This window comes from Acomys russatus, chromosome 19 (genome assembly GCF_903995435.1).
Source record: "Acomys russatus chromosome 19, mAcoRus1.1, whole genome shotgun sequence".
Classification (NCBI taxonomy): domain Eukaryota; kingdom Metazoa; phylum Chordata; class Mammalia; order Rodentia; family Muridae; genus Acomys; species Acomys russatus.
The window spans coordinates 31,040,707-31,068,145 of record NC_067155.1 but is presented as its reverse complement, the minus strand read 5'-3'; the positions used below and the strand labels follow the sequence as shown (position 1 = coordinate 31,068,145).

Sequence of the window (27,439 nt, the reverse complement as noted above, 5' to 3'; positions counted from 1 at the left end):
GAAGGTTGGGTTAGAAAATGGGATTAAAAAAAAAAAAGAGAGAATAGGATTCATCTCTTTCACACCTCCAAGAGCACAAGTTTCCATCGTAAGAGACAATTTGAATAGACCTATAATCTTAGCGATGAGAGTAGAGTAATAAAAATTTTCCCAACTTAAAAAAAAAAAAAATCTCAGGACCAGTTTCTACAGAATTTTTCCAGAATGTCAAAGAACTACTGTCAGTACGTCTCAAATCATCCTATAAAATAGAAAAAAAATGAATACTGCAAAACTTTTTATGAAACCAGATTAATTAATACTAGTGTATTAACCTGGTACTCAAACCAGATAAAGACACAACAAAAAAGGACAATTCAGACAAGTCTTCCTAACAAGCACATGTGTAAAAAATTAATATAAGGGAAGGGAGAAATTATGTAATGATATTATAATCTCAAAATAAATCATTTACAATTTTAAAATGTAAATGAAAATAAATTCTTTTTATTTTTATCCTTTATTTATTTATTTATTTATTTAATCACATTGAGCCCAGGCCTTTCTATCCTCTCCATCTTCCTGCTCCCTCCCCCACACACCCTTCTTCTCTCCTCAGAGATGGAGAGCCCTCCCCCAGCATGGGTACCAACCCATCCTGGCATCTCAAGTCACAATGGGACCTAATGTATCCTCTCCCACTGAGGACTAACAAGGCAGCCCGTTTGGGGAAAGGGATCCAAATGCAGGCAACAGAGTCAGAGACAACCCCTAGTCCCATTGTTAGAGGACCCACATGTAGACCAGGCTGCATACCTGCTACATATGTGTAGGTCGAGTCCAGCCTATGCATGTTCTTTAGTTGGTGGTTCAGTCTCTGTGAGTCCACATGGGCCCAAGTTAGTTTACTCTGTAGGTCTTCTTGTGGTGTCCTTGACCCCTCTGGATCCCTCTATCCTCCGTCCCACACTTTCACAGAACTCCCTGAGCTCCACCTACTGTCCGGCTGCATTTGTTTCTTTCAGCCGCCGAAGGAAGCCTCTCAGAAGTCAGTTAAGCAAGGCATATATGTCTGCAAGCATAGCAGAGTATCATTAATAGTGAGAGGGGCTGATTCTCTCTCATGGGGTGGGTCTCAAGTTGGACTAGCCATAGGTTTGCATCTTCTCAATCTCTGCTTCATCTTTTTCTTTGTGTAGCCTTGGCTGTCCTGGATCCACTTTGTAGACCAGGCTAGCCTTGGACTCAAAGAGATCCACTCACCTCTGCTTCCCCCAAGTGCTGGGATTTCAGGTATGCGCCACCATGCCCAGCTTCCCTACACTTCTTATAGGCAGGAAAATTTAGGTCACAGGTTTTACAGGTGGGTTGCTGTCCCACTCTCTCCACTAGAAGTCCCACCTTGCTACAGAAGGTGGTGACTTCAGGATCCTTAACCCCCATTGCTTGCAGTAACAAATAGGGTTATTCCAATAGACTATGTCCCAGAGATACTCCCACTAATGTCCATTTTCTCTCCCAGTCCTTCCACCCACATCCTCACCCTCCCACTCCCACTCCCCTCACACCTGATCTCTATCCCTGTTGCACTCCCCACAACCTCTCCTACCCCAGTACTACCCTCCATCTATTCCAGATGTCTGTTTTATTTTCCCTTATGAATGAGATTCAAGTATCCTCCCTTGGGTCTTCCTTGGCTTCTTTGGGTCTGTGGATCTTAGTATGGCTGTCCTGTACGTTATGGCTAATACCCACTTACAAGTGAATACGTACATACTATCTGTGTATTTTTGAGTCTGGGTTACCTCACTCAGGGTGACCTTTTCTAGTTCCATCAATTTCTCTGGATATTGCATGATGTCTTTGTTTTTACTAGCTGAATAGTGTTCATTTTGTCCATTCCTTGGCTGAGAGATATATGGGTATTTTTTTCCAGTTTCTGGCTACAAATAAAGCTACTATGAACACAGCTGAGCAAGTGTCCTGGTGGGATGGTGGAGCATCTTTTGGGTATATGCCCAGCAATGGCATAAATGGGTCTTGAGGTAGATCTATCCCCAGTTTTCTGAGAAACCTCCAGATAGATTCCCACAGTGGTTGTACAAGTTGCACTCCCAACAGCAATGAAAGAGTGTTCACCTTTCTCCACACCCTCACCAGAATGTACTGTCACTTGAGTTTTTGATCTTAGCCAATCTGATGGGTGTACATGGAATCTCAGAATTGTTTTGATTTGCATTTCCCTGATGACTAAGAATGTTGACATTTTCTTAAGTGCTTCTTGTCCATTCAAGATTCCCCTGCTGAGAATTCTGTTTAATCCTATATCCCATTTTTAACTGGTGATCTTAGTGCCTGAGCTGTTAGTGTCCCACTCAAAAAGTTGTGTCCTGTATCAATGAATTTGAGGCTATTTCCTATTTTCTCTTCTATTAGATTTATTGTATCCGGTTTTATATTGAAGGTCTTGAGTTTTATACAGAGTGATAAATATGGATCTACTTGTATTCTAAATGTAGACATCCAGTTAGACCAGCACCATTTGTTGAAGATGCTTTCTTTTTTCCATTGTATGCTTTTGATTTCTTTGTCAAAAATCAACTGTTCAAAGTTGTGTAGGTTTATTTCTGGGCCTTCAATTTTATTCCATTTATCAACCAATCTAAATTTGCCAGTACCATGTATTTTTTATTATTATTGCTGTGTAGTACAGCTTTAAATAAAAGATAGCGATACTTCAAGAAGTATTTTTATTGTACATAATTTTTTAACTATGCTGGGCTTTTTATTTTCTATATGAAGTTGAGGATTTTCTTTCAAGATCTGTAAAGAATTGTGTTGGAAAGCCAGGCGGTGGTGGCACATGCCTTTAATCCCAGCACTCGAGAGGCAGAGGCAGGCGGATCTCTGTGAGTTCAAGGCCAGCCTTGTCTACAAAGCGAGTCCAGCACAGCCAAGCTACACAGAGAAACCCTGCCTCAAAAACCAAAACCAAAACCAAAACAAAACAAAAAAAGAATTGTGTTGGACTTTTAATGGTAATTGCATTAATCTGCAGATTGCTTTTGGTAAGATGGCCACTTTTATTATGCTAATCCTACCAATCCATGAGTGTAAGAGATCTTTCCATCTTCTGATATCTTCTTTAATTTACTTCTTCCAAGAATTAAAGTTCTTGTCACACAAGTCTTTCACTTAATTGGTTATAGTTACACCAAAATATATTATATTTTGTGAATATTGACGCTATTGTGAAGAGTGTCATTTCCCTAATTTCTTTCTCGGCCCATTCTCAGCTTGTATAAAGGAGGGCTACTGATATTTTTTTTAATTTTCTACCCAGACATTCTGCTGAAGGTGTTTATCAGCTGTAGGGGTTCTCTGGTAGAATTTTTGGGGTCACTTATGCATACTTTCATATCATCTGTGAATAGTGATACTTTGACTTCTTCCTTTCCAATTTGTAATCCCTTGATGTCTTTTAGTTGTCTTATTGCTCTAGCTAGAATTTCAAGTACTATATTAAGTAGGTGCAGAGATAGTGGTCAGCATTGTTTTGTCCTGGTTTTAATGGAATTCCTTTCAGTTTCTCCCCATTTAATTTGATGTTGGCTATTAGCTTGCTATATATTGCCTTTCTTGTATTTGGGTATGCCCTTTAGATCCCGGATCTCTCCAAGACTTTTAACATGAAAGAGTGTTGGATTGTGTCAAATGCTGTCTTAGCATCTAATGAGCTGATCATGAGTTTTTTATTTCAGTTTGTTTATATGGTAGATTACATTGCTTTTGGAAATGACTTTGGCAGCAAAAGAAATGAAGCAACAAACAAAATGGGATCTCTTGAAACTAAAATTTTCTTTACAGCAAAAGAAACTCTTAAATAAGTGAAAAAAAAAAGCAATCAAACAGGAAGGGGGAAATATTTTACAGCTATATAACCAATTAAAAATTTGTATGAAAATATACAAAGAACTCAGAAAACTCAAATATGAAGAAAACAAATGATGCAGTTTTAAACTTGGCTATGGAACTGAACAGAGAGATCTCAGAATAAAAAATAAATATGGGTAGTAAACGCTTTTAATGTTTTCAACATCCTTAGCTATCAAGGAAATGCAGACTAAAATTGCAGTAAGAGTCCATCTAACCCCAGTTAAAATGGTTATTAGCAAAAGTGCAAGTGAGAGCGAACGCTGCTATAGATGTGGCAAATGAGGAGACACTTACAGTCTGTCGACAGAAGTGGAAATTAGTGCAGCCACTCTGGAAATCACTTTAAAGGCTTCTCAAAAAGCTAAAACGGAACTACAAAATGACTTGACTATACCATTCCTGATAATACACCCAAAGGATTCTATATCTGACCAGAAAGATGCCTGTGCATCTATACTTACTGCTGCCTTACTCACGGTAGCCAGGAAGTAAAATCAGAGTAAATATCCATCAATTAATGAAGGTTTAATGGAAATGTGGTACCTATAAGCAAAAGAATGTTATTCAGATCTCAAAAAAAAAAAATCAAATCATATTTTCAAGTAAATGGATGAACCTGGGGAAAAAATCATTTTGAATCCAGACAGACAAAATTCAGGTGGCTTCAGTTCTTTGGCTGTGTGTACTTAGTTTTCAATGCCTGTAGAATGAGAAAATCAAAAAGTAGGAAATAGCTATTGTTGGGTATTTAATAATATAAGATAAAATGGAAATAAAAGAGGAAATTCTGGATGTATAAAAGTTGAAAAAAGGATGGGAGTAGAGAAGATATAAAGAGATGGTTAATCACAATGAAGACTCTATAACAAAGCCGAATGCAAATCTACTATGTAACCCAACTTAAAATAATACTCTTTTAAAGTTAGAGGGTAGGTATACTACATGGCTGGATAATTTGCAAGTTTATAAAAACCAAGAATTACTAAGCAAAAATCCCAGTAATATGTGTGGAACACTTCCATGTGACTCCTTGATCAGGGAGATACCCACCAGACTACCGAACCAAAAATAACCAAATATAAGTTCCCGCCACTTTTTTTGGTTATAAGGCAGAAATAGAGTATATTAACTTATTGCATCAAGTTCCTCACACCTTGGAAATATAACATAGAGATGACAAGCTGTAACTGAGCTGGAAACAACTTCCCTGCCAGCAAGATTTTATACTACCAAATGTAGGTTGCTGAAGAGAAAGACCATTAAGGATTGTAATTAATCAGGGTTCTCTAGAGTGACTTATATGAGGTATGGTCCAGTTAATCGAAGAATGACTGACTGTGAACAGAAAGTCCAAGAATCCAATAGTTGTTCAATCCACAACACTAGACTCCGCTGCTGGTCTTCAGTATAGCTGGAATCTCAAAGAAGTAGGCTATAATGTCAGTGAAGGAATTGACTTGCTAGCAAGGAGAGGGAAAGAAAACAAAGAGTAAAAACTTCCTTCTTCCATAACCTACTTAGGCTTTCAGCAGAAGACATAGTCTCTATTCTATCTAGATTAAACACATGTCTTTTACCAGCTCAAAAGATCTAGATTGGAGACTTTTCTTCCTACCTAAAAGATCCAGAATAGAAGTGGATCTTCCTAGTTCAAACTAAGCAAAACTTCCTCACAGGTGTGTCCTCTGCCTTTTAGTTTTAGTTGACTACACATACAGTCAAATTGACAACCAAGAATAACCATCACAAGTCCACCCCTTGTCAACTTGACACACAATCGTAACTTATGTTTAATTTCCAAGTGGAAACAATAACATGATACAGTTATTCCCCATACAATCACAAATGACTCATATATTTTACTATGCCATGGATAGCATGGCAGTAGGCATAGAGACTGGGACATCTCAAATATTTTACCTCAATCACAAATCAGAAAGACTGACCTAGAAGTGTAATACGTTTTGAAGCTCTCAAAGTCAAACTCCAGGCACACACTTCCTCTAACATCCCCCAAACAATGCCACCAAGTGAGACCAAGTTTTCAAATATCTGAGCCTATGGGGAATGTTTCCCAATCAAACATCCATATTCTACTTCCTAGCATCCAAATGTTTAGGGCCATATCCTTTTTTTTTAAATTTATTTATTATTATGTATACAGAGCTCTGCCTGCATGTACACCTGCAGGCCAGAACAGGGCATCAGATCACATCATAGATGGTTGTAGCCACCATGTGGTTGCTGGGACTTGAACTCAGGACCTCTGGAAGAGCAGGCAATGAGTGCTCTTAATGGCTGAGCCATCTCTCCAGCCCTAGGGCCATATCTTAACGGAAAATTCCCCACAGCCTTTCACCGTCTCAACACTATTTAAAGTTCCAAAGTCACTTCTGAGACTCAAGGCAATCTCTAAGTATAAATCCCTGTAAAATCAAAAAGTAAGTTATATACTTTTCAATATGTAATGGCACAGAACTCACATTGCCATTACGTACTGGACCAAAGCAAGACTGAAACTCAGGAAAGCAAACATTAAAACCTATAGTTCCACATCAGATGTTTAGAAATTTTATCTCGAAAGGTCCCACCCCTCCAGCTTTGCTGCTAGCAAAATACATTTTTCTCGTAAGGTGGTTCCCCTCCCTGTATGCAGCTTCCTTGACAGATATCTCACAGCTCTGGCTTCTCCAACACCCTGGTGTCTCCCGTGCACAGCTTCACATAACACCCTCTCAGGGCCTCCTTCTCCATTAGGACCTACACACAGGCACTTCTCAACCAAAACCTGCCAGTCCTTAGCAGCTCTCCTAAACCGTGGAGGAAGAATCACTCTTACATACTACGTATCTCTAAAGCCAACGCCGCATGGACAACATGGTCAAGGTTTGGCTGTCAGTTTAGAATGGACCATCTCTCCCTACCTTAGTTCACATTAGCAACAGCGCTTTCACTCACTTACTTTTTAGGAGCAGAAAATGAACCTCACACTCTTTCCCAACTTGGAAACTTATCCTTGGAACTTGACCTGACACCATCCTTCTCTTTATTCCAAAGCAGGAAAGGCCTCTTCTGAATGACAATCTCACAATCACAGCCTCTCTTCTAACATAGGCAGTACCTGCCTGCTGCTTTGCTCGACATACCACATTTTCTACTTCTTCCCACCCCACTTGCTCTTTCTCATCCTATATCTATGTTAAGAGTTGTTAATAGCAATGATGCCACAGATCCAATATTAGGCTATCTCAAAATTTCTCCTACCCAAAAAACAAAACAAAACAAAACAACAACAACAACAAAAAAACATTTAATTTAGCCTCATGCAAGGTTTTAGTACAAAGGCAGAGGAAAACAGAAAAAAAATTTCCCCAAAATATCTTAGGAATGACCTCTAGCCCAGTTACTGCTGGTGTTCTTTTTCCGCAACCTTTTGAACTGCTCCCCCAGTATACACTGCTCTCAGCACCACTGTGTGGCCTTGGCTGTCCTGAACTTAATTTGTAGACCAGGCTGCCCTTGAACTCACAGTGATCCAGCTGCCTCTACCTCTCTGAGTGCACCATCATGCAGATAAGACTACTCTTGACACTTAAAAAAAAAATCCCATCATAACCATTGAAGGTATTCAAAGCCCCATTTTATTCCCTGGGCAATGTACCGGCTAATTTTTGTCAATTTGACACAAATGAGATTCACCTGGGAAAGGGAACGCTCAACTGAGCAATCTCTTCTTTCAGATTGGCCTGTGGACAAGTCTGTGGTGCATTTTCTTAATTAATGACTGATGTGATGTGGGAGAGTCCCACCCACTGTGAACAGTGAGATCCCTTGTAAGGTTGTTCTGGGTTGCTTAAGAAGAAAGGGTGAGTAAGCCATGAAAGCAACTAAAAAAAATAATAATAATAACAACAACAACAAAAAAAACACAACACTCCTCCATGCTCACATCATTTCCTACCTCGAGGCTCCGGCCTTGTGTTCTTATTTGGCTTTTACAATCTTCAGCACTGTCACCTGTAAGCTTTATATCCTAGCAACAGGAAGCAAACCAGGACAGGCTAACTCTGAAAATAAATAGATGGAACTAACTTTTATTAGACAAACTGACAACTGGCTGATTTTCTTTCATTTTTTGGATAATTTTGGTGTATGATTGAGAACTGTGGGTTGAACAGATTGATTTTTTTCAGCAATGTTACAATATTTTGGTCATCCATAGACTGCCATTTGTCCTAAATGTTTATGCCTGTGTTATACAATAAGAGATTGTCCCTAACACTTGGGTTATTTGCCTTCACTCTGGTACCAGCTTCATCATAAGATGGTGTATAACACATCTTTTTTAGATGCACCCTTTTCTGAAGAAGATGCAGTTTACTAATCCTGCTGGAGACAAAGTGAATTTGGATGAGAGGATAAAATTGGATGCGGAGTATGACATTCTCAACTATTGGAACTTTCCAGAAGGTCTTGGACTTAAGGTGAAAGTTGGGCAGTTTTCCCCATATGGCCCATTTGATCAACAATTATCTCTATCTGAGGACATGATTGAATGGGCCACAGGCTTCACAGAGGTGAGTTGGGTAGAACTGTCACACTTTTAACTACATGTAATAAAACACATCTTGTTTGGGCTTCCATCCCCCCCCCCCAACCAAGAAGCTGTCTGCAATAGACACTCACAAAGGAAAAAGTAGTTTCCTCCAATGGCTTCGCTCTTCAGGGCTGGCCCTCCACCCAGGAAAATCAATGGTATTTGTGTTTCTTTGTTTGGGCACTTTTTGTCTTATTGCTCTCTCTCTCTCTCTCTCTCTCTCTCTCTCTCTCTCTCTCTCTCTCTCTCTCTCTCTCTCTCTGTGTGTGTGTGTGTGTGTGTGTGTCTTGGGGTTTTGTTTCCAGTTTCATTTCCTTGTTTTTTTGAACACAGAAAGAATGGGCATGGAGTTGAGTGAGTGAGAAGTGAGAAGTGGGAAGAGTTGAGGGGATGTTGGAGAATGGAAGATGTATGAAAAATATTTTGTATGAAAAAAAGTTTTTAAACACTTTTTATATCATATTGCCTATTTTTATTTATTTTTGCCAGACAGTTTTGTAAGTTTTTAATATACTGACATTTTAAAGTTTTCTATATAAAATTTCAAAGTATTCTTGCGATGCAAAAAATAATACAAACGTATAAAATATTATATGTTGTGTTTTACATAATATAAACTATACAATTTGACAAAATTAAGAATAAAATTACCTTTGAAAGTGAAAGTTTTTATTCTGGATTTTTGCTTCCTGACTGCTTACTCATACACCAAAAATGCACGTTTTTTCATTATTTGTTTTATTTATTTTAAAAAATGTTCCATACAGTATATTCTGATAATTTCTCCTGCAGTGAAGCCATGCAGATCCTCCCCACCTTGCTACTCGCTTGACTGCATAATTTTTCTTTTGCTCTCTTTTTTAAAAAGAAAAAAAAAAAACCCAGGAAGCTCACATAGAAAAGAATTTTTAAAACCCACAAAAATGGAAACCAAAATATATGAGGAGAAGACCAATAAGGTGAAAGATACCCAAAGAAAACAATATGAGAGAAGCAGCCTATGAAAATACCATTGAATTTCTTTTATATTGGCCAGCTAACCTCAGCCTACCCTGAAATGTGCCTAATATACCCAATGAGACTCCATTGGAGAAAATTAATTTTTCCTTTGCTAGCAGATATCACTTACAGATAGCTTTTTGGTTAGGGATGGGACACTGTGACCACTTCCCCCCTCAGTCCTGGGACACCATCTGGCTTGAACTTGAACTGACACTGTACATGATGCCACAGTCGTGTTGTTTCTGGAAGACACTGTTTCCTTGACGTCATCCACCATCTCCAGCTCTTAGAATCATTTGGCCTTTGCAGCACCATAGACGGCTGAGCACTGAGGAGAGGAGTTTAACAGAGAAATTCCACTTACAACTGAGTACTCCGAAGTCTCTCACACTCTGCCCATTGACCAGTTGTGGGTCTCTGTGTTAGTTCGCATCTACTATAGGAAGAAGCTTTGCTCATAAGGGCTGAGTGCGGCGCTGATCTAAGGGTACAGGATGTCACTAGGAATCCTTTTATCGCTATCTTCCTTTACAGAACAATGCTATCTTGTTTTCCCCTTGGTCTGCGGCCTATCGAGGCTTAGGTTCTTGGCTACACTGGAAGTGTCAAGCATGGGCTCATCTTGAGCTGTAGCCCTTAAAACCAGAGAGTGCTTAATTACTGTGCCACTGTTGTGCCATCATATCTTGCAGGCAGGTTACCGTGGTAAGTCTCAGGTTTGGTAGCTGAGATGACGATGACCTTTCTCCTCTGGTAGCATTGCAGAGTACCTTCCAGTGCCAAGGATACTAGTTGGTAGGTGTAAACCCTCTAGTTAGACACCAGCTCAACTTCTATGTGTTTGATGACATATGTAAGTTTTGTCTGCAGCAATAGAGCTTTACCATTAGTTTGTGGAGAGCCACCCACAGACTTTAAGTAGCCTGATGTATCTGGCCAGTGATTCACTAGACATTTCACCCAATGATTCACCCATTCCTGGCACTCAAGGTTTCACTAAGGTGCCCTAGTTGAGGCATAGACTCCATTATTGGGCGACTCCATTTAGATCAGAGAGCTTCCACAGCAGCCAGTTTCTATGTTGGTCTGTAGTGTAAGTTGTCCCTCGCTATATTCCTTTCCTGATGGCTAAAAATGTTGGACACCGCTTTAAGTGTTTCTCAGCCATTTGTACTTTATCAATTGAGAACTCTCTACTAAGTTATGTACCTCATTTTTTAAATTAAATTAATTAACTTAATTTACATCCCAGTAGGAAGTTCCCCTCCTTCCTCTTCTTCCAGTCCCTCCCTCTCACCTCACTTCACCTCACCTTCCCCTGTTCCCCCTCCCTAACTCCTCAGAGAAGGGGAGACTTCCCATGAATACCAATCAATCCACCTGGGCATATCAAGTAGCACTGGGCTCATCTTCTTCTATTGAGGCTAGACAAGGCTGTCAAGTTAGGGGAAAGGCAGGCAGCAAAGTCAAAGGCAGCCCTGTTCCTCCCTGCTATTAGAGGCCCCACATGAGAACCCACATCTATTACATATGGAGGGGACATAGAACCATCTTATGGATGTTATCTGGTTGGTGGCTCATTCTCTGTGAGCCCCTACGGGTCCAGGTTACTTGATTTTGTAGGGTTTCTTGTGGTGTCCTTGACCTCTCTGACTCTTTCAATCTTTCTTTCTCCTCTTCCATAAGATTCCCCAAGCTCCATCTGATGTTTGGCTGTAGGTCTCTGCATCTGTTTTCATTAGCTGCTGGGTGAAGCCACTGAGATGACTGTTAGGTTAGCCTCCTGTCTTCAAGAATAGCAGAATATTATTAGTAGCATCAATGGTGGGCCAGTCATTGATTGACTGGCTAAAAGGTTTTGTGCATGGCTTGGTGTACTCTTTCCCTCCACTGGAAGTCCTGCTTGGCTCTATATCCCTCCACTGCTAGGAGTCTCAGCTAGGGTAACCAACATAGCCATGCCCCCCTATTGCAGAGATGCCTCCCCACTGATCTTGTAAGACTGAGACCTCTAGAGAGATCTCTAGCCTATTCCCAGAGTCCCCACTAAGAGACGGAGTCCATTGTCGATGCAAATGCATAGGAATAGGAATTTATTGAGCCATCGCGATGGGGTCTGTCCAGCTCTTTCAAGTTGCAGACCCCGAGAAACAGAGGCACAGGCCTTTTATAGGTTTTAGACAAAGAAATGCGTTTTACAGTATGTGATTGGTTGGCATTTGGGCAGAAAAGCTGCAAGCAGGGAGTTACAAGTCTTGGCGTTTGGTAGTTGGATAATGGGTGGAGGGGCAAGCTGACCTATGGGAAAGATTGGTTGAAGCAGTCACAGGGGGCGTTTAGGAACTATTTTAGTTGGGGAGGGGTAGTGGAAATTTTAAACACAGCTGGTTGTCCTTGAGTCCAGCTGGACTCTGAGCACAGACTGAGACCTTGAGTCAAGTTGGACTCTTCAAGGTTTTTCCTGTCCCTGCCACACACACACAGTGATCTGCTGTCTGTCTGTCCTTGGTTCAAGCTGGACCCCCTAGAAATGTACATGCTTTGGCCTTAATGGGGGTCTTTAAGGGAGGACTGAGTAGGCTGACTTTTACATTTTCCCAGACTTTGGCTTTAATGGGGGTCCTTAAGGGGGCTGGTTCCTTCAATCTCAGTTCTCTCTCTCAGCTCTTCCCCATTCCCCATACCTGATCCCTACCCCCCATTCCCTTCTCTATACCCTCTCTCACCCAGTTCCCTTCTTCCATCTATTTCAGACGTCTATTTTATTTCCCCTTCTGAGAGAGATTTCAGGATCCTCCTTTGAGGGTGTAGGGTTGGTAAATTTTTCCCCATTCATTGGGCTGTTGTTTGGTCTTATTGACGGTGTCCTTTGCCTTACAGAAGCTTTTCAGTTTCATGAGGTCCCATTTATTAATTGTTGATTTTACTGCCTGAGCTGTTGGTGTTCTGTTCAAGAACTGGTCTCCTGTACCAATGTGTTCAAGACTACTCCTCACTTTTTCCTCTTTTATTAAATGTGGTGTATCCAGTTTTATGTCAAGGTCTTTGATCTGCCTGGAGTTGAGTTATGTGCAGGGTGGTGAATATGGATCTATTTGTGTTCATCTACATTTAATTAGACCATTTGTTGAAGATGCTTTCTTTTTTCCACTAGCTGATTTGCTTCTCTGTCAAAGATCAATTGCCCAAAGGTGTGTGGGTTTATTTTTGGGTCTTCAATTCCATTCCGTTGATCAACCTGTCTGTTTATATGCAAATACCATGCAGTTTTTATTACTATTACCCTTAGTGCAGCTTGAAATAAGGGGTGGAGATGCCTCCAGAAGTTCTTTTATTGTACAGAACTGTTTTAGCTATCCATATAAAGTTGAGGATTGCTCTTTCAAGGTCAAGGTCTATAGAATTGTGTTAGAATTTTGATGAAAATTTCCTTAAATCTGCACATTGCTTCTGGTAAAATGGCTATTTTAACTATGTTAATCCTGCTAATTCATGAGCATGGAAGCTCTTTCCATGTTTTTCAGTTTCTTTCTTCAGAGACTTGAAGTTCTTGCCATACAGGTCTTTCACTTGCTTGATTAGAGTTGCACCAAGATATTTTATACTATTTGTGGCTATTCGAAAGGTGCCATTTACTGAATTTTTTTTTCTTAGCCCTTTATCATTTGTAAGAATGATGGCTGCTAATTTTTTGAAAGTTAATTTTGTATACAGCAACTTTGTTGAAAGTGTTTATCACCTATGGGACTTCTCTGATAGAATTTGGGGACTATACACACACACACACACACACACACACACACACACACACACACTATCATATCCTCTGCAAATGATGGTATTTTTACTTCTTCCTTTCTAATTTGTACCCTCCTTGATCTCCTTTAGTTGTCTTATTGTTCTAGCTAGAACTTCAAGTACTATGTTGAATAGATAAGGAGAGAATGGGCAGCCTTAACTTCTCTCTGATTTTTGTGAATTTGCTTTACGTTTCTCATCATTCAATTTTTTAATTAATTAATTTATTTATTCACTTTACATCCCTATTATAGGCCCCTCCCTCCTCTACTCCTGGTCGAACACTCCCTCCCTTTCCCTGCATCCCTCCCTCTCTTACTCCTCAGAAAACGGGAGCCCTTCACCAACTCACCTCAGCCCACCAAATCACATCAGAACTGAGTGCATCCTCTTCCCCTGAGGCCTGATGAGGTAGCCCCATGAGGGGGAAATGATCAAAAAGCAGGCAACAGAGTCATGTCAGACACAGCCTCGTCTTCCCTTCCTAGGGGACCCACATGAAGCCTGGGTTGCCCATCGGCTACATCTGTGTAGGGGGCTGAGGTCCAGTCCATGCATGGTCCTTGCTTGGTGCTTGAATCTCCACAAGCTCCTCTGGGCCCTAGTGAGTTGGCTCTGTTGATCTATTGTGGAGCTCCTGTCACCCCCCAAGCCTTCTTATCCTTCCCTCCACTTTTCCACAAGACTCCACACTCTTTGTCCGATGTTTTCCTGTGAGTCTCAGCATCTGTTTTGATCTGCTGCTAAGTGGAACCTCTCAGAGAACAGCTATTACAGACTCCTCTATGTAAGCATAGCAGAGTATCGTTAATAGTGTAAGGGGCTAGCTCTTTCCCTCACGTGAGTCTCAGATTGGGCCAGGCATTGGTTGGAAATTTCCTCAATCTCTGCTCCTATCTTTTTTTTTTTTTCTCACTTTTTATTATTTAAATTTTGCATACATACATAAAACATGTTTTTTATAAACTTGCCCACCTTTATTCGTTTCTGTGCAATTCCTCTCCACTTCTTTTTTTTTAATATTTTTTATTTTTTTAGATATACATTTATATTATCACACATGTGTAAAGTAAACTATGTACAGCAAGAAGAACCATGAAACAGGAAATATATTAATGTTACATTCATAGTGTTTTGGCTATTTGTATTTGGCAACCTTGAAGAAAACATTTTCCTATCTTAGTGAGTCTAAAATTCTTAATGTAAATCAATGTCTGTCATATCTCATCTTTATCAACTTAAAACATCTATCTAGACCTAAAAACATCTTAACCCCTAAACAACTAAGCTTAATTGTGAAATCAACCTATTTGGCCTTCAACACGATCAGATACTTGATAAGGAATAAAATTAATCACCTGAGTAAACAGGAAGTTCAGGTTAACAGTTTCTAAAGTGAAAAAAAAAATGACAGAGAGAGTTTGCTGCCTGAAAAGTCACCCAAAACTCTCTATAATGTTGGAGCATCATCTTCAGCCTTCTGGCCCAATATATCTGGCATACACGTCTGTGAGGCAGGAACTATTGAAGACTTGTTTACCCTGTCTTGGCAGAGTTTGGCCATCAACTCTACCTGCATCCAAGTTTGTCTATTTTTAGGCAAAATTCTGTCAGAAGTCAAAATAAGGGCATTCTGCCCAGTGGCTTGTTGGACACATTTGAAGCCATCTCCATAAGGAGGTTCTTTGATGTTCATCATCTTCTTTGAGGTAGGCTGGGTGTTGCCGGGAGTTAACCTGTCTTATTGTCAAAGAAGCTTTAAAACAATAAAAACATCTTTAAATGACAGGTAGGACTCTGAGGTTTTTGAAGACCCTATCTGACTATTTTACCCTGTTTATCTATAGAAGCATACCTATCTGATAAACCAAGGATGTATATTCTTGTCATTAAGTAGACTAGTAATTGACATGACCATGATTTGACCAAGTAGTTCGTATTACTCAATTATCTTAAACAGCTGCAATAGCACTTTCAAAGTATTGGAAGTAAACCTTGTATTCTACTTGAGGGGTACGGGTACAACACCTCATATTCGAGCAGAAATATATATATGATGTATGTGAAGAATAATCTTAAATTTGAATTTACGCCAATGTATCAAAAATAAACTTATTTTTGTATCAATATACAAATGTCTATACCAGTGAATTAAAAATAACCTTGTGAGCCCAATTAAGGCCTTAAATTGAGGAGTCAACTCAATAATCTACTTTTTGTTCAATCATCTATATATATTTCTATACCCTCCTTCTATCTTTTCAGCCCCTGTCTCCAAACCTAAGAAAGAAAGATAAAGGAAAAGAAAGACATCCATGAGTCCAGCCTCGTTTTCTGTCTGGATAAAACCAATAATAACTTATACCCTAATCCCAATGAAAATAAACATCTATAGCCCAAGAAAGCAACCAAAAACCTACCCAACCCCCTGCAAGGGAAATGGGGCATCCTTCTCTTAGGGTTTCTTTCAGCTGATTTGGGGCGAATAATACCTTTGTAGGTGCCTAAATAAAATTAGTAAAATGGTTAAACAAGCTAGGATTAGCATCTGTGGTCCGGTTCCTAAATGTTGAGAGATTCTAGGCTTAATAGAAGTCCTTTGTGTGACAGTCTGAAATGCTGGACCAATTGGGATCAGACGCTTTCTTCAGAGCTGTCTTGGAAGCTGTCCTGTTCTGACGGAGAATGCCAACTGCAGCACTTGGAGCTGGAACATGAAGGACGAACATGAATAGTTGTTCTTTTTAAGTCCTTGGCTTTGTTTCAGCTACACTCCATTTCCCATGGCCCTACAAACTAGTATGTAACTAGGCTATCATGAGATCTATTTCCTTAGCTGTTAATATTTGTGGTTCTATGCTGGTGTATAGGCATCTGGGGTTAGAAGGACTGAGGCGATTGTAGGTTTTGTATCTGGTCTTGTTTTTGCTTTCTGTGTGCTCTGTTCTTTGGTTGCTGTTGCCTCTTTGGGTCCTAGGAAAGTGTAGTGACTGTGAGGTCCCTGGAAAAGACTGCTTCTGCAGGTCAGCAGATGAAAGAAAAGACTGAGCTAGGAGGAAAACTGAGAGGGCCCATGGGAAAAGGCTACGGGCATCAGGCTATGTCACACCACGGGGAGTGACAGTGTGGTGGAAGGAGAGGCATCTGCAAGAAGGCTGTAAACAAAGAGTAAGTCTTGAGAGATGGGGGACAAAGAGGTAGGGGACCCTGAGGACTCTACTCTGGGTCCTCACCAAAAGGTAGAGTCCCCAGGGGATGGAGGTAGGGTGCAAGGAGGGACTCCCGCAAACCGATTGCTATGGCACTCAAGAGCGAGAATGAGAGATCACAGCGGAAGACATGAATAAATGATAGCAAAAGGCACCTACCTGAGTCCTAGCCTGGTATGGTTGCTGGGGGTTCCTGGTAGAAAGTGTTTCTTAGTATCAGCAGTTGAGATATCACAGGATGGGAATAGGTTAGATGGGAAAGCTGGGCAGATAGAGGAGGAAAGAGTTAAGGTAGGACCACCCCAAGGGGCGGAGCCCTTTAACTGGTTCTGTAATTACCATACAAAGTAGAGTTCTTTGCAGCATCTTCCCACATACTTTATCCTAGTCCTGCTTGTCACCTACTCCTCTACCTTAGTCCCCGTCCACCTCCTGACAGCACTCTTCTTTTTTCCTACAGTCATCTGCTTCCGCTTTCATGCTGCACGTATTTTATAACCTAACACCCTTGATTAGAGTGTCTTCTTCCCTTCCTATGGTCTCAGGACCATACCCCCCACCAACGTGCTCATATGCGCATACACAAAAATGATCATAATAGGCCTTGGGAAATGGCCCAGTGTATGTATGATAGCTATGCAATCATAAACACTATAAAAGCTGGACATGGCCATGCACATCCAAAACCTTGTCCTGTGGAACTTCCCAAACAAAAGAGGGTCACTGAGGCTTGTTGGTCAACCAGTCTGTGCTAAATGCTAAACTCAGTAAGAGGACTGTGGTTCCGCATCTCTGGCCCCTGGCGGTGTGGGTCCTGCAGGTTTGGATCCCTGCAGGCAGGCAGGTTTGCATCAGCAAGGGGAGAGGGATGCCTACTGGGAGACAGGGCAAGAAATGGCATGCTGCATGCTCAGAGAGGTTCTCAGCCTCTCCAGGGGAGGCTGAGTGTCATAGCCAGCTCTGCTGGCAGTCAGGGTGAGATGCACTCTCCATAAGTGCTTCCCTAGAGGTTGGCATTGGGCAAGCCCTGATGGCGTGGGTAACTCCTCTAGAGGCAGCGAGCTGCTGGAGGCTCTGGGAGTCCAGCACTTCTCAGGAGCCCTTCCCAGAATGACGAAATTCAAGACAGTCATATGAAGAGAAGAGTGGAAAGCAATTTTACCTGTGAGTTAGGGAGTTATAAACCCTGGGAAGCGAGGATGAATGCGTTTGATTTGCTAGGGCTGAAGGAGCCAGAATATCTCATCTACGTACAGTGGTGCCTTTATCAGAGGAAAGAAGATAGTGCTTAATTGTCCTATCTGTGAGGGGATGGCACCAGGGGAATAATTAAAGACTATTTGTTAGGGCTAAGATCTCAGCACAGGGTGGAACACTTTCTGGAACACCCTGTGCCTGTTATCTGGAAAAGTCAGGCCTGTATTTTCTATGTGATGATCCTTACAAAATTCTGGAGTCACCAGATCAGATTGGGCAAGAGGCCCTACTGAAAAAGAGAGTCCGTTCTTCATGGCCCAAGTATGGGGATTGGCTATCTGGAGAAGACCAGACCTCCACCCTAATCAACAGAAGACCAGTCTCAAGGAAACAAGATTGGTACACTAGACACCGGACATACTCCTCTGGCCTCCATGCACACACATGTACCTGTGGACATACATAACACATGCATACACTATACACATACACCGTAAATAATAATAATAAACAATTAAAGTTAAATCCTGGATTCACATATAAGAGGAAGTATGCAAGGTCTGTCATTCAAAGTCTCACTTAAGTTATTGAAAACATAGTTTTCCAGTCCCATTCATTTCCTGCAATATATATATATATATATATATATATATATATATATATATATATATATACACACATATTGTTCTGTGTAAAATTCTATTGTGTATAAGAATCACACCTCCTTTAGTTCCTGATGAGCATCTAGTCTGGTTCCATCCATTAACTATTAGGACAGCAGTCAACATGGATCTCAGTAGTATGTTGACTTAGGATGTTGGGAGGTGAATTAAGCTTGTGTGAGGATGCAATGAATTTGTGACAACGGCATAATAACAGCCAACACTGATATTTCTCAAGAAGAGAACTTGGAACGCCAACCAACGGGAAGAGGAACACAAGAATGTCTTTGGCCCTCATCAATGTCTGCAGGATGTTTAGGTCACATTATGTTCCCACGCCTCAGATGCTTTTCTGAAGAAAAAATAACGTTGTTGTGCTTTGTGTAACCTTGAATATGCAAGCCTGTGAATATGGCTTCCCTGGTTGAACGTAAACCTGTAACTCTATTATTATCATCAAGGAAGCTGTAACGATTAAAAAAAAAAAAAAAAAGAGAGAGCTTGGTGGTACAGCTTACACCCTGTGCTCTCTTGCCTAGAATGCTCTGATTTCACATCTGAACTCTTCCGCATCAATCAGGAGAGGGATTTGGCTCCTCTCTCATGTTAAACTCTTTGGAGTATATTGTATATTCCCTACAGTAGTATGCATGAGTCATGTGTGATTCTGTTTTAAGTTGTACAGGAACTCTCCACACTTGTTTCCATGGTGGATGCACAAGTTGCTATTCCCGTCAGCAGTTAATGCCTTTTTTCCCTTCTTCTGCATATAGATTAGTTGTAATTTTCTTTTGTTTATTTTGATGTTGTTAAATTTTTCCCATATAATATATTCTGATTACAGTTCCCCTCTCCCAACCTTTCCCAGATTCTCTCACCCACCTAACTCAAATCTTAATCCCACCTCCCTCCCTCTCTTCCTCTTCCTCCTCCTCCTCCTCCTTCTTCTTCTTCTTTCTCTCTCTCTCTCTCTCTCTCTCTCTCTCTCTCTCTCTCTCTCTCTCTCTCTCTCTCTCTCTCTCGCCATTCTGCATGCGGCAGAGGTTGGGGGTGGCCTGGGTCCCACGTCTGGCAAGTACTGCTTGCCTCCAGACAAGAACGTTTCTCACTCAGGGGTGGCTAGGGTGCTTTAGGGTGAGGCTGGAGGCCGAGGGCGCGCCAGGCCAGGCCTCTCAGGTGGAGGTGGAAAATTAGTTTCCACATTAGGTGTTACAGTTAGTTCTTTTTCGAATGAGACTCCACAGGTGTTACAGCTCCTTGTTTGAGCCGCTGTACCAAGCACAGCAGTGGAAGCAGGGCAAGGTCCAAAATCCACTAGCAGACAGGAAGAGAGACTTCACGGGGGGAGGGGCGAGGGGGGGGCGAGGGGAGGGGGGGTCAGCACTGAGCTATTGGCAGTGGTTGAGCAGGCCCCAGTGGCTGCAAAGGCAATTCGGCCATTGCTGCGGACCACCAGGTGTCTAGTGGTGTTCCCCCTCCCTCGCCCACAAGTGGAATCTCAGACAGTCAGAGTGGAGGTGTAGTGGCAAGAGAGAGGGCATAAGTCCCAGAATTAGCATGAGCATGAGGCCACAAGCCAGCCAGCTTGTATTTATAAACCTTGGGGAGTAAGACCGGGTTTTGAGGGTAAGTGTGTCTGATTCGCTAGGGCTAAGGGTGCCAGGATATCTTCAAATCTTTATATATATATATATCTCAGAACAGTTTTTTTATTTGATCATTTACTAAAGACATAAGTAGATGTTACTGAGAGCAGTAACATTGTACAACATGTTTCTTCGTGGAAAGTTACATCTGGAATCTTTTCTTTAACATGAAGCCTGTGAGCAAGGCAAATCTGTTTGCCTTGTTTTAATAGGAAATCTAGTAGCTTCATCTAATTAATGAGCTGACTAATAAACTAACATGGTGGTTGATTACTTTGGGTAAGAAGCCTGTTGTTTAGCTAACAAAAAAATCTATGGCTAGCTGAGTCATCAGTGTGATCAGATACCTGAGAAGGATAAATGATCATCTAAATGGCCTATGTTTTAATTAAAATGGCACAGACTACTCCATAGTCCGTTACCTAGGCAGCTGTCCCAGGCTTCTGTGGTCTCCGTGGCATCTGGAACAGTCTTTGGCCATCAGGCTTTTCTGCAGAGGAGGAACATGGGAGGTCTCTAGTTACGGTACACATGGTCTGGCACTTTGTGTTCAGATGTTATTTGTTCCCTAAACTGCTTGTCCACAGTTTAGGCCAGGCAACAGCAGTGGGCAAGGCATCTGGGTAGCCTTTCTCATAATCATATCATTATCATAATCCAGGTGGAGGCCTTTGCCGTTGTATCCATTATTTTCTTGGAGACCGGGGGTCACTGATAGGATCTGAGAGTCTGTCTATCACAGTTAAGTGTAAACATCTTAAATGCCATATTCACCAGATCTCTGACAAGTTTGAGGGCCAGTATCTACCTAGTATATCTGAGTTAAACAATCCTTGTCCATTTTTAGTTACTTATAGATTCAGCATGACTATAAATATACTTCTGAACATATTAAAGAATTGTCATTTATAAGGTGCCTGACTTATTAACTTGCATTTTTAAAATTATCCTTACTAGTTTATAATAATTTAGCAGCTTTCATTAGACCAGCACTTTATGTTTCGCCCAAATTAGGCTTAGATTTTAAATAACAAATTTAAACTGGAGCCCTTTCAGTATCAAAATAAGACTCTTAATTTATAAACACAGTTCATGAGGAGAATGGGAAATGTTCTGATTCTTACAAGGAGTATTATTATAGAACACAACAGCTTTCTGTATGACTCAGTTTACAAAAAAAAATCTACAGCCTAATAATGCTAGCAAAAGCAAGGTTTGACATATATCTTTTTCTTAAGATTTATTCATTTATTATGTATACAGACTTCGTTATACATGGTTGTGAGCCAACATGTGGTTGCTGGGAATTGAACTCATGACCTTTGGAAGAGCAGTCAACACTCTTAACCTCTGAGCCATCTCTCCAGCCCCTTGACATATATCTTTAAATCAGTCTCTGTTAGCCTGAATAGACATTAGGTAAGGGGAGACATATTTTTAAGTCAGTGATTTTTAACCTTTTTTTTTTTTTTTTTTTTTTAAACCTCCAAAACTTTTTTTTTTAAGCTTAAAATCTCTCAATTGTGTTTTTGCCATATCCAAATAAAGTACCTTTTTAAAGAGTAAAGGACATAGAGCACTTAGTCAATATGGTGGTTAAACCATATGACCCCATGGTCTTCAGTCCATAGTCAAGATATTGTAATTGTCAACCCCAAGTCATGAGTTTTAAGTTAACCTGTAGGCTTCACCTTTTTCCAAGCCTACTTTACTTGGGGTTCTTTAAATGCTTATACCTCCCCTCCAACCCACCTACCCTAGATAGGAGAGAAAGGTTTATGGGATCAGGAGACAGTAGAGCTTTTTGAATTCAGTTCCTGGGAGCCATTCCCCTTGTGTAGTAGGCAGGATTTCAGCAGACCAGCAATTCCACTAAAGTTGCTGCTAGAACCTGGACCAGCAGCTGGAACCAGGAGCCCCAAAGCTTTCTCTGGAGCGGGTCTCTCTAGAAGCTTCTCAAAGTGGAGCGATAGACAGCCAAACAATGCCAAGACCCAAAAAGCCCCCCAGCCTCCTGTTTTGTGTGTGTGTGTGTGTGTGTGTGTGTGTGTGTGTGTGTGTGTGTGTGTACATACTCTCAGAGTCTGTACTAGGATGTGTTTCAGCTTGCAAAAACCAAGCCACCCCCTTCCCCGGCCCACCGAGGTGGTTCCCGACTTCTAAGTGGATAAACATCACCTGTTCTCTCACAAGTCTGTTCCCCATCCCACATTTGGGATCAAAACAAAAACATGCTTATATCCACTACATTAAACTTTTGTTATCAAGATTACAGAAGTTTAACCATACTGATTAACTTATAAGTCAACAATCCCTTTAGTCTCTGACCCCAGACATACACTTTAAAAGCATGCCTGGGGCTGAAAAAAAAAAAAAAAAAGTGAGCTTTAACCCAATTTTAGAGCCAGCAATAAGGTAAAACAGCATTAAACAATTTTAATATTATCCATACCCAAGTAACATTTGAACCCCTATTATATCAGATCTAGTGGCCCAAAAATCCAGAGGTAAATTCTGAGCCTAGTTGGCTGGCAGCAGGAGAAAGAAACAGTCTATTGCTTTTTGTTGTGACTCTGTCTTTCACGGAGTCTCACAGAAGCAGCTCTGAGCCATCATCACACCCAGTAGTTATCTGTACATTTTAAATTTTTATATTTCCATATTTTTTTTAAGACAAGTATTCTCTGTGTAGCTCAGGCTGTCCTGGACTCAACTTTGTAAATGTGAGTCTGCCTGCCTCTGATTCTGGAGTGCTAGGATTAAAGGAGTACACCACCACACCTGGCTTTTTATTTTCACTTTGAGGAAGAGAATTTTCTTATCTACTGTATGTAACTAAAGTATGTTCATTTACCAGTATGTATCTAAATGTTCATGCATTTCATATCAAAATATGTCTAGCATCTGTTGTAGGTTTTCATTATTTACAACATAACTTTTTTTTTTTTCCTTTTTTCCTTTTTAGTTTGTGGAGACATGGTTTCTCTCATAGTCCTGGCTGTCCTGGACTCACTACCAGGTTGGCCTCCAACTCAGAGATCTGCCTGCCTCTGCTTCCCGGGTGCTGGGATTAAAGGTGTGCACCACCAGGCCAAGCTTTATTCACAATGTATCTTTCTGCTGAGTTTGGAGGTTTCTATCTGAGACCCACTTAGCTGTTACTTTTGTGTCTGTGATAATGAACAGTGGTGTGCTTAGTGGAAGCCACTCACCTCAAGGCAACCAGGAGAAAAAAAAAAAAAAAGAGGTAGGATTAGCCTATTGTCCCTATATACCTCCCAAATGCAAGCCTCCAATCACCAATTTATTCGTTATTAAAAATCTTTCTTTGTATTTTTCATCATTTTTATGCATATATAAATATCTGCATGTTGAATACAGGTGCCTATGAAGACCAAAGGAGGCTATTTGATCTCCTGAAGCTGGAACTACAAGTAGGTTTGAGCCATGTAATGTGGATTCTGGAAACCAAATTCAGGACCTCTTCAAGAGTATTATGTGTTCTTATACTGAGCTATTTTTCCAGCCCTGAGGTTGGAGGCTTCACCATGTTTTAGTACCACCACATGTTGAAGGTCAACACTGTTAATATAACATCATGTCCAAGCTGTAGGCACATCCAATCAATTACTTATGGATACAAAAACTATGTTCATTAACGATCTGTTCTACAAACAACGGGCTCACTAGAGCAGTAGGCAAAAAACAAAACAAAAAAAAAAAACAAAAAAAAAAAACTGACTTATAACTTACACACATCTGATTTTCCTCAGACTCCCAAGTCAGTATGCAGTGAAAGTTGTGGTCCTGGATTCAGAAAATCCCTCCCGGAAGGAAAAATGGCTTGTTGTTTTGAGTGCATTCCATGCCCAGAGAATCACATTTCCAATGAGACAGGTAAATACGTGTACTGTGGAGAAATTCTCTATTCCTAATTACTAGTTACTTTTTTTTATGAGAAGTCTGATTCTTACATTTACATTGGAAACATTTTACATACTGAGCCATCTCCTTAACCCAAAGTGTTTATTTAATAATCTTAGCGTCCAGGTGAGCTGCTGAAGAAAGACCCCAGACTCAGGCAGGGTGCAAAAGCAAAGAGCATTTATTCTGCAGAGATTCCAGTATGCAGGGATCACCACCTTTTTCAAAATGGTGATCCAGAAGTGAGCACACAGGCTCAATGTAGAGACAGTCAGAGGGACTTGTGATGAGTTTTAAACTGATTGGTTCGAGGTGAATCAGCTTATGGGGATGGGGGTGGGGGGATTCAGGATTGGCTACTTGTTTGAGGACTCTTCCTAGTTACTGGGGACTGCCATGGGGTCTGGCTGCCCTGTTAAAATTGTCCTCCCCAATAAGATAAAGAATGTTAAGCAGTATAAATGGAGCACAACTTCTGCACTCAGGAGGCAGAGGTAGGCAGGTCTCTGTGAATTTACAATCAGTCTAATTTACATGACAAGTCCCAGGACAGTCAGAGCTTGTTTTATGAGAACTTGTTTTAAAAATAATATTAGTATCAGCCGAGCACAGTGACCCACACCTGTTATCTCAGCACTTGGGGAGGCAAAGGCAGGTGGGTCTCTGTGATTTTGAGGCCATGCAGGCAATAGGCAGGCAGTCGTCACATTATTCTCCACAAGGCCTTCTTTTATTAGTAGTAACAAAGGAGGGCTGTTAGACTAAGCTACTCAAAAGACTGGGTGAAGGAGAGGGGCTGCAAACCAAAGAAAACTAATAAGCATGAAGTAACAAAAAGACCCATTTTCACCAGGTGTGGATCAATGCGTACAGTGTCTGGATCATCAATACGCCAACACAGAGCAGAATCACTGCCTCCAGAAATCTATGACCTTCCTGGATTATGACGATCCCATGGGGATAGGTCTGTCCTGCATGGCCTTGTGCCTCTCTGCACTGTCAACACTAGTTCTCGGGATCTTCCTGAAGCGGCAGGACACGCCCATCGTGAAGGCAAATAACCACACTCTTAGCTACATCCTGCTCGTCACGCTCAACTTCTGTTTTCTCTGTTCTTTTCTCTTCATTGGCCATCCCAACACAGCCACCTGCATCCTACAGCAGACTACATTTGGAGTAGTGTTCACCATTGCTGTTTCCACTGTCTTAGCCAAAACTATTACTGTGGTTCTGGCCTTCCAAGTCACCGCTCCCGGAAAAAGAACCAGGTGGTTGTTGGTAACGCGGGCACCGAACTTCATTGTTCCCATCTGCACCTTGATCCAAATCATCTTGTGTGGGATCTGGCTGGGAACATCTCCCCCCTTCATTGACATAGATGCACAGTCTGAACATGAGCACGTCATCATCATGTGCAACAAGGGCTCGGTCACTGCCTTCTACTGTGTGCTGGGATACCTGGGGGCTCTGGCTCTGGGTAGTTTCACCATGGCTTTCTTGGCCAGGAACCTGCCTGACACCTTCAATGAAGCCAAGCTCCTGACATTCAGCATGCTGGTCTTCTGCAGCGTCTGGGCTACCTTCCTCCCTGTCTACCACAGCACCAAGGGCAAAGCTATGGTGGCTGTGGAGGTCTTCTCCATCTTGGTCTCCAGTGCAGGGCTTCTAGGCTGTATCTTTGCCCCCAAGTGCTACATCATTTTCTTAAGACCACAAAGGAACTCCATCCGGGGTCTCAAGGACAAAATACAGTATAGGTACAAGGCTTAATACATTTTTAAATTAAGTTTTCAAGTTGGAACACGAAGTAGATTTCACTATTGGATTTTCATACATGTATTTTGTCCCTATTCATCCTCCCTCCCCTCATAAACTGATACCCCACCCCTTCTATCTACATCCTCCTGTTCCTTATCTTAAAACAATATTTCTATATTCATAGATGTGTTTCATTACTCCTACCTCCCTCACTTTCTCCCCTCTCTTGGCTACTTTCATACTGAAGAAAGAGAAAGAACTCTTTATTTATACTTAGGAATATGGCTTAAGTTGCTTAATTTAACAACTTTCAGTTCCACAAAATGCCTCTTAAATGCCATAACTTTATTCTTTTTTAAAGCTGAATAAATGCCACTGTAAATATGCTCCACATTTACTTTGTCTATTCATCTGTTGATGAATCTCTGGCATCCTTCCTTTTCTCAGCTTACCATCCAAGTACAACAATAAGCATGGATGTGCAAATATCTCTGTCGACGTCCCCTGGTCATCGTACTATCCAAGAGTTCTATGGTTTTATTGAACGGTGGTTCCACATTTAATGTTTTTAGTAACTTCTACACTGTTTTATACAGTGGTTAATGTCCTACTAAGCATGTAACGAGGATCACAATGGAAAAAGACTGGGTGTCGGGCCAACTTCTGGAGGTTTCAGACTTTGGAGCAAGGCGGAGAGACTGGCAAACTGCTGGTGCTTACTTTCCCTACCGTCTAAGTTGTTGGTGACATTTCCCGCCACCACTACCTCCCCAAAATCCAGAAGAGATATACAAACCAGCAGACATGCAGACTGCAACACAAGATAAAAGAAACATTAAAAAGGAAGGCAACATAACTTCCCCCAGAGGGCCACAACTCAACTGGTGAACTCAACATTCTGAAATAAATAAAATATCAGATGACTATATCAGACTATATACAGGACGTACAGAGAAAGTCATCAACACAAAAGAAAAAGGCAGGAAGAAAGATGGAAAAAAATCAGCAACATGGAAGAAAACTTAAGCATGAGACTGAGATGAGGAGGGACAAAAGTGTTGAAAATAAAAAACAAAACAAAACAAAAAACCATAGTGGGAAGCCTCAACAAGAGACTCAAGGAAACAAACAAACAAAAAAAAAGTTAATCAGGATGGAGAAGGGTAGAGAAATAATACATATAGATACCAGTAAACAAAATATGGCCATAATGTCTAAGAAAGACCAAGCCCAAGAGCCACATGATAGGAGTGAAATGAACACCAAAGCTGCAGGAGATCCATGCGATTACATCCATTCGATGTCCCGAGCCTGTAAGAAGAGGCAGACTTTCAAACACAAGCAGCATTCAGAACCCCAAGTAGACATGACCAGAGAAGAACCTCATGGCACATTATAGTCAAGATGTCAAAAATATAAAGCAAAGGAACAATATTAAATGCTGCAAAGGAAAAACGCCAACTCACCTACAAAAGCAAACCATCAGAAACCCAGAAGTCATGAAATGACCTATTATTTCAAGCCTCAAAAGCAGGTAACTTCCAGTCAAGCCTATGATAGCCAAGTGATCTTCTAAATTTAAAACTTAATAAGGATATTTCAAGATAAACACGACTGGTGTGTGTGGGGGGGGGGGGGTCCTGACCACCAAGCCAGCACTGCAGATGACACTAAAGGAATACTATAAGCTACGGAAGAAGAAATTATAGTCACCAGAGAACAGGAGGAATA

General features: G+C 41.1%; 2 protein-coding genes across 2 annotated transcripts in view; both read left to right on the top strand.

Annotated features, from left to right (window-relative positions):
* Window positions 1–25,720, top strand: part of LOC127202957 (vomeronasal type-2 receptor 116-like) — a 44,883-nt gene extending 19,163 nt beyond the window's left edge. The window contains exons 4-6 of the mRNA XM_051161794.1: window positions 8,265–8,492; window positions 23,800–23,923; window positions 24,804–25,720. Of these exons, the coding sequence (XP_051017751.1) occupies window positions 8,265–8,492; window positions 23,800–23,923; window positions 24,804–25,720 (1,269 nt within the window). The remainder of the gene's footprint in view (window positions 1–8,264; window positions 8,493–23,799; window positions 23,924–24,803) is intronic.
* The window catches only part of LOC127203988 (zinc finger protein 721-like), a 1,570,727-nt gene that overhangs the window by 719,787 nt on the left and 823,501 nt on the right, over window positions 1–27,439 (top strand).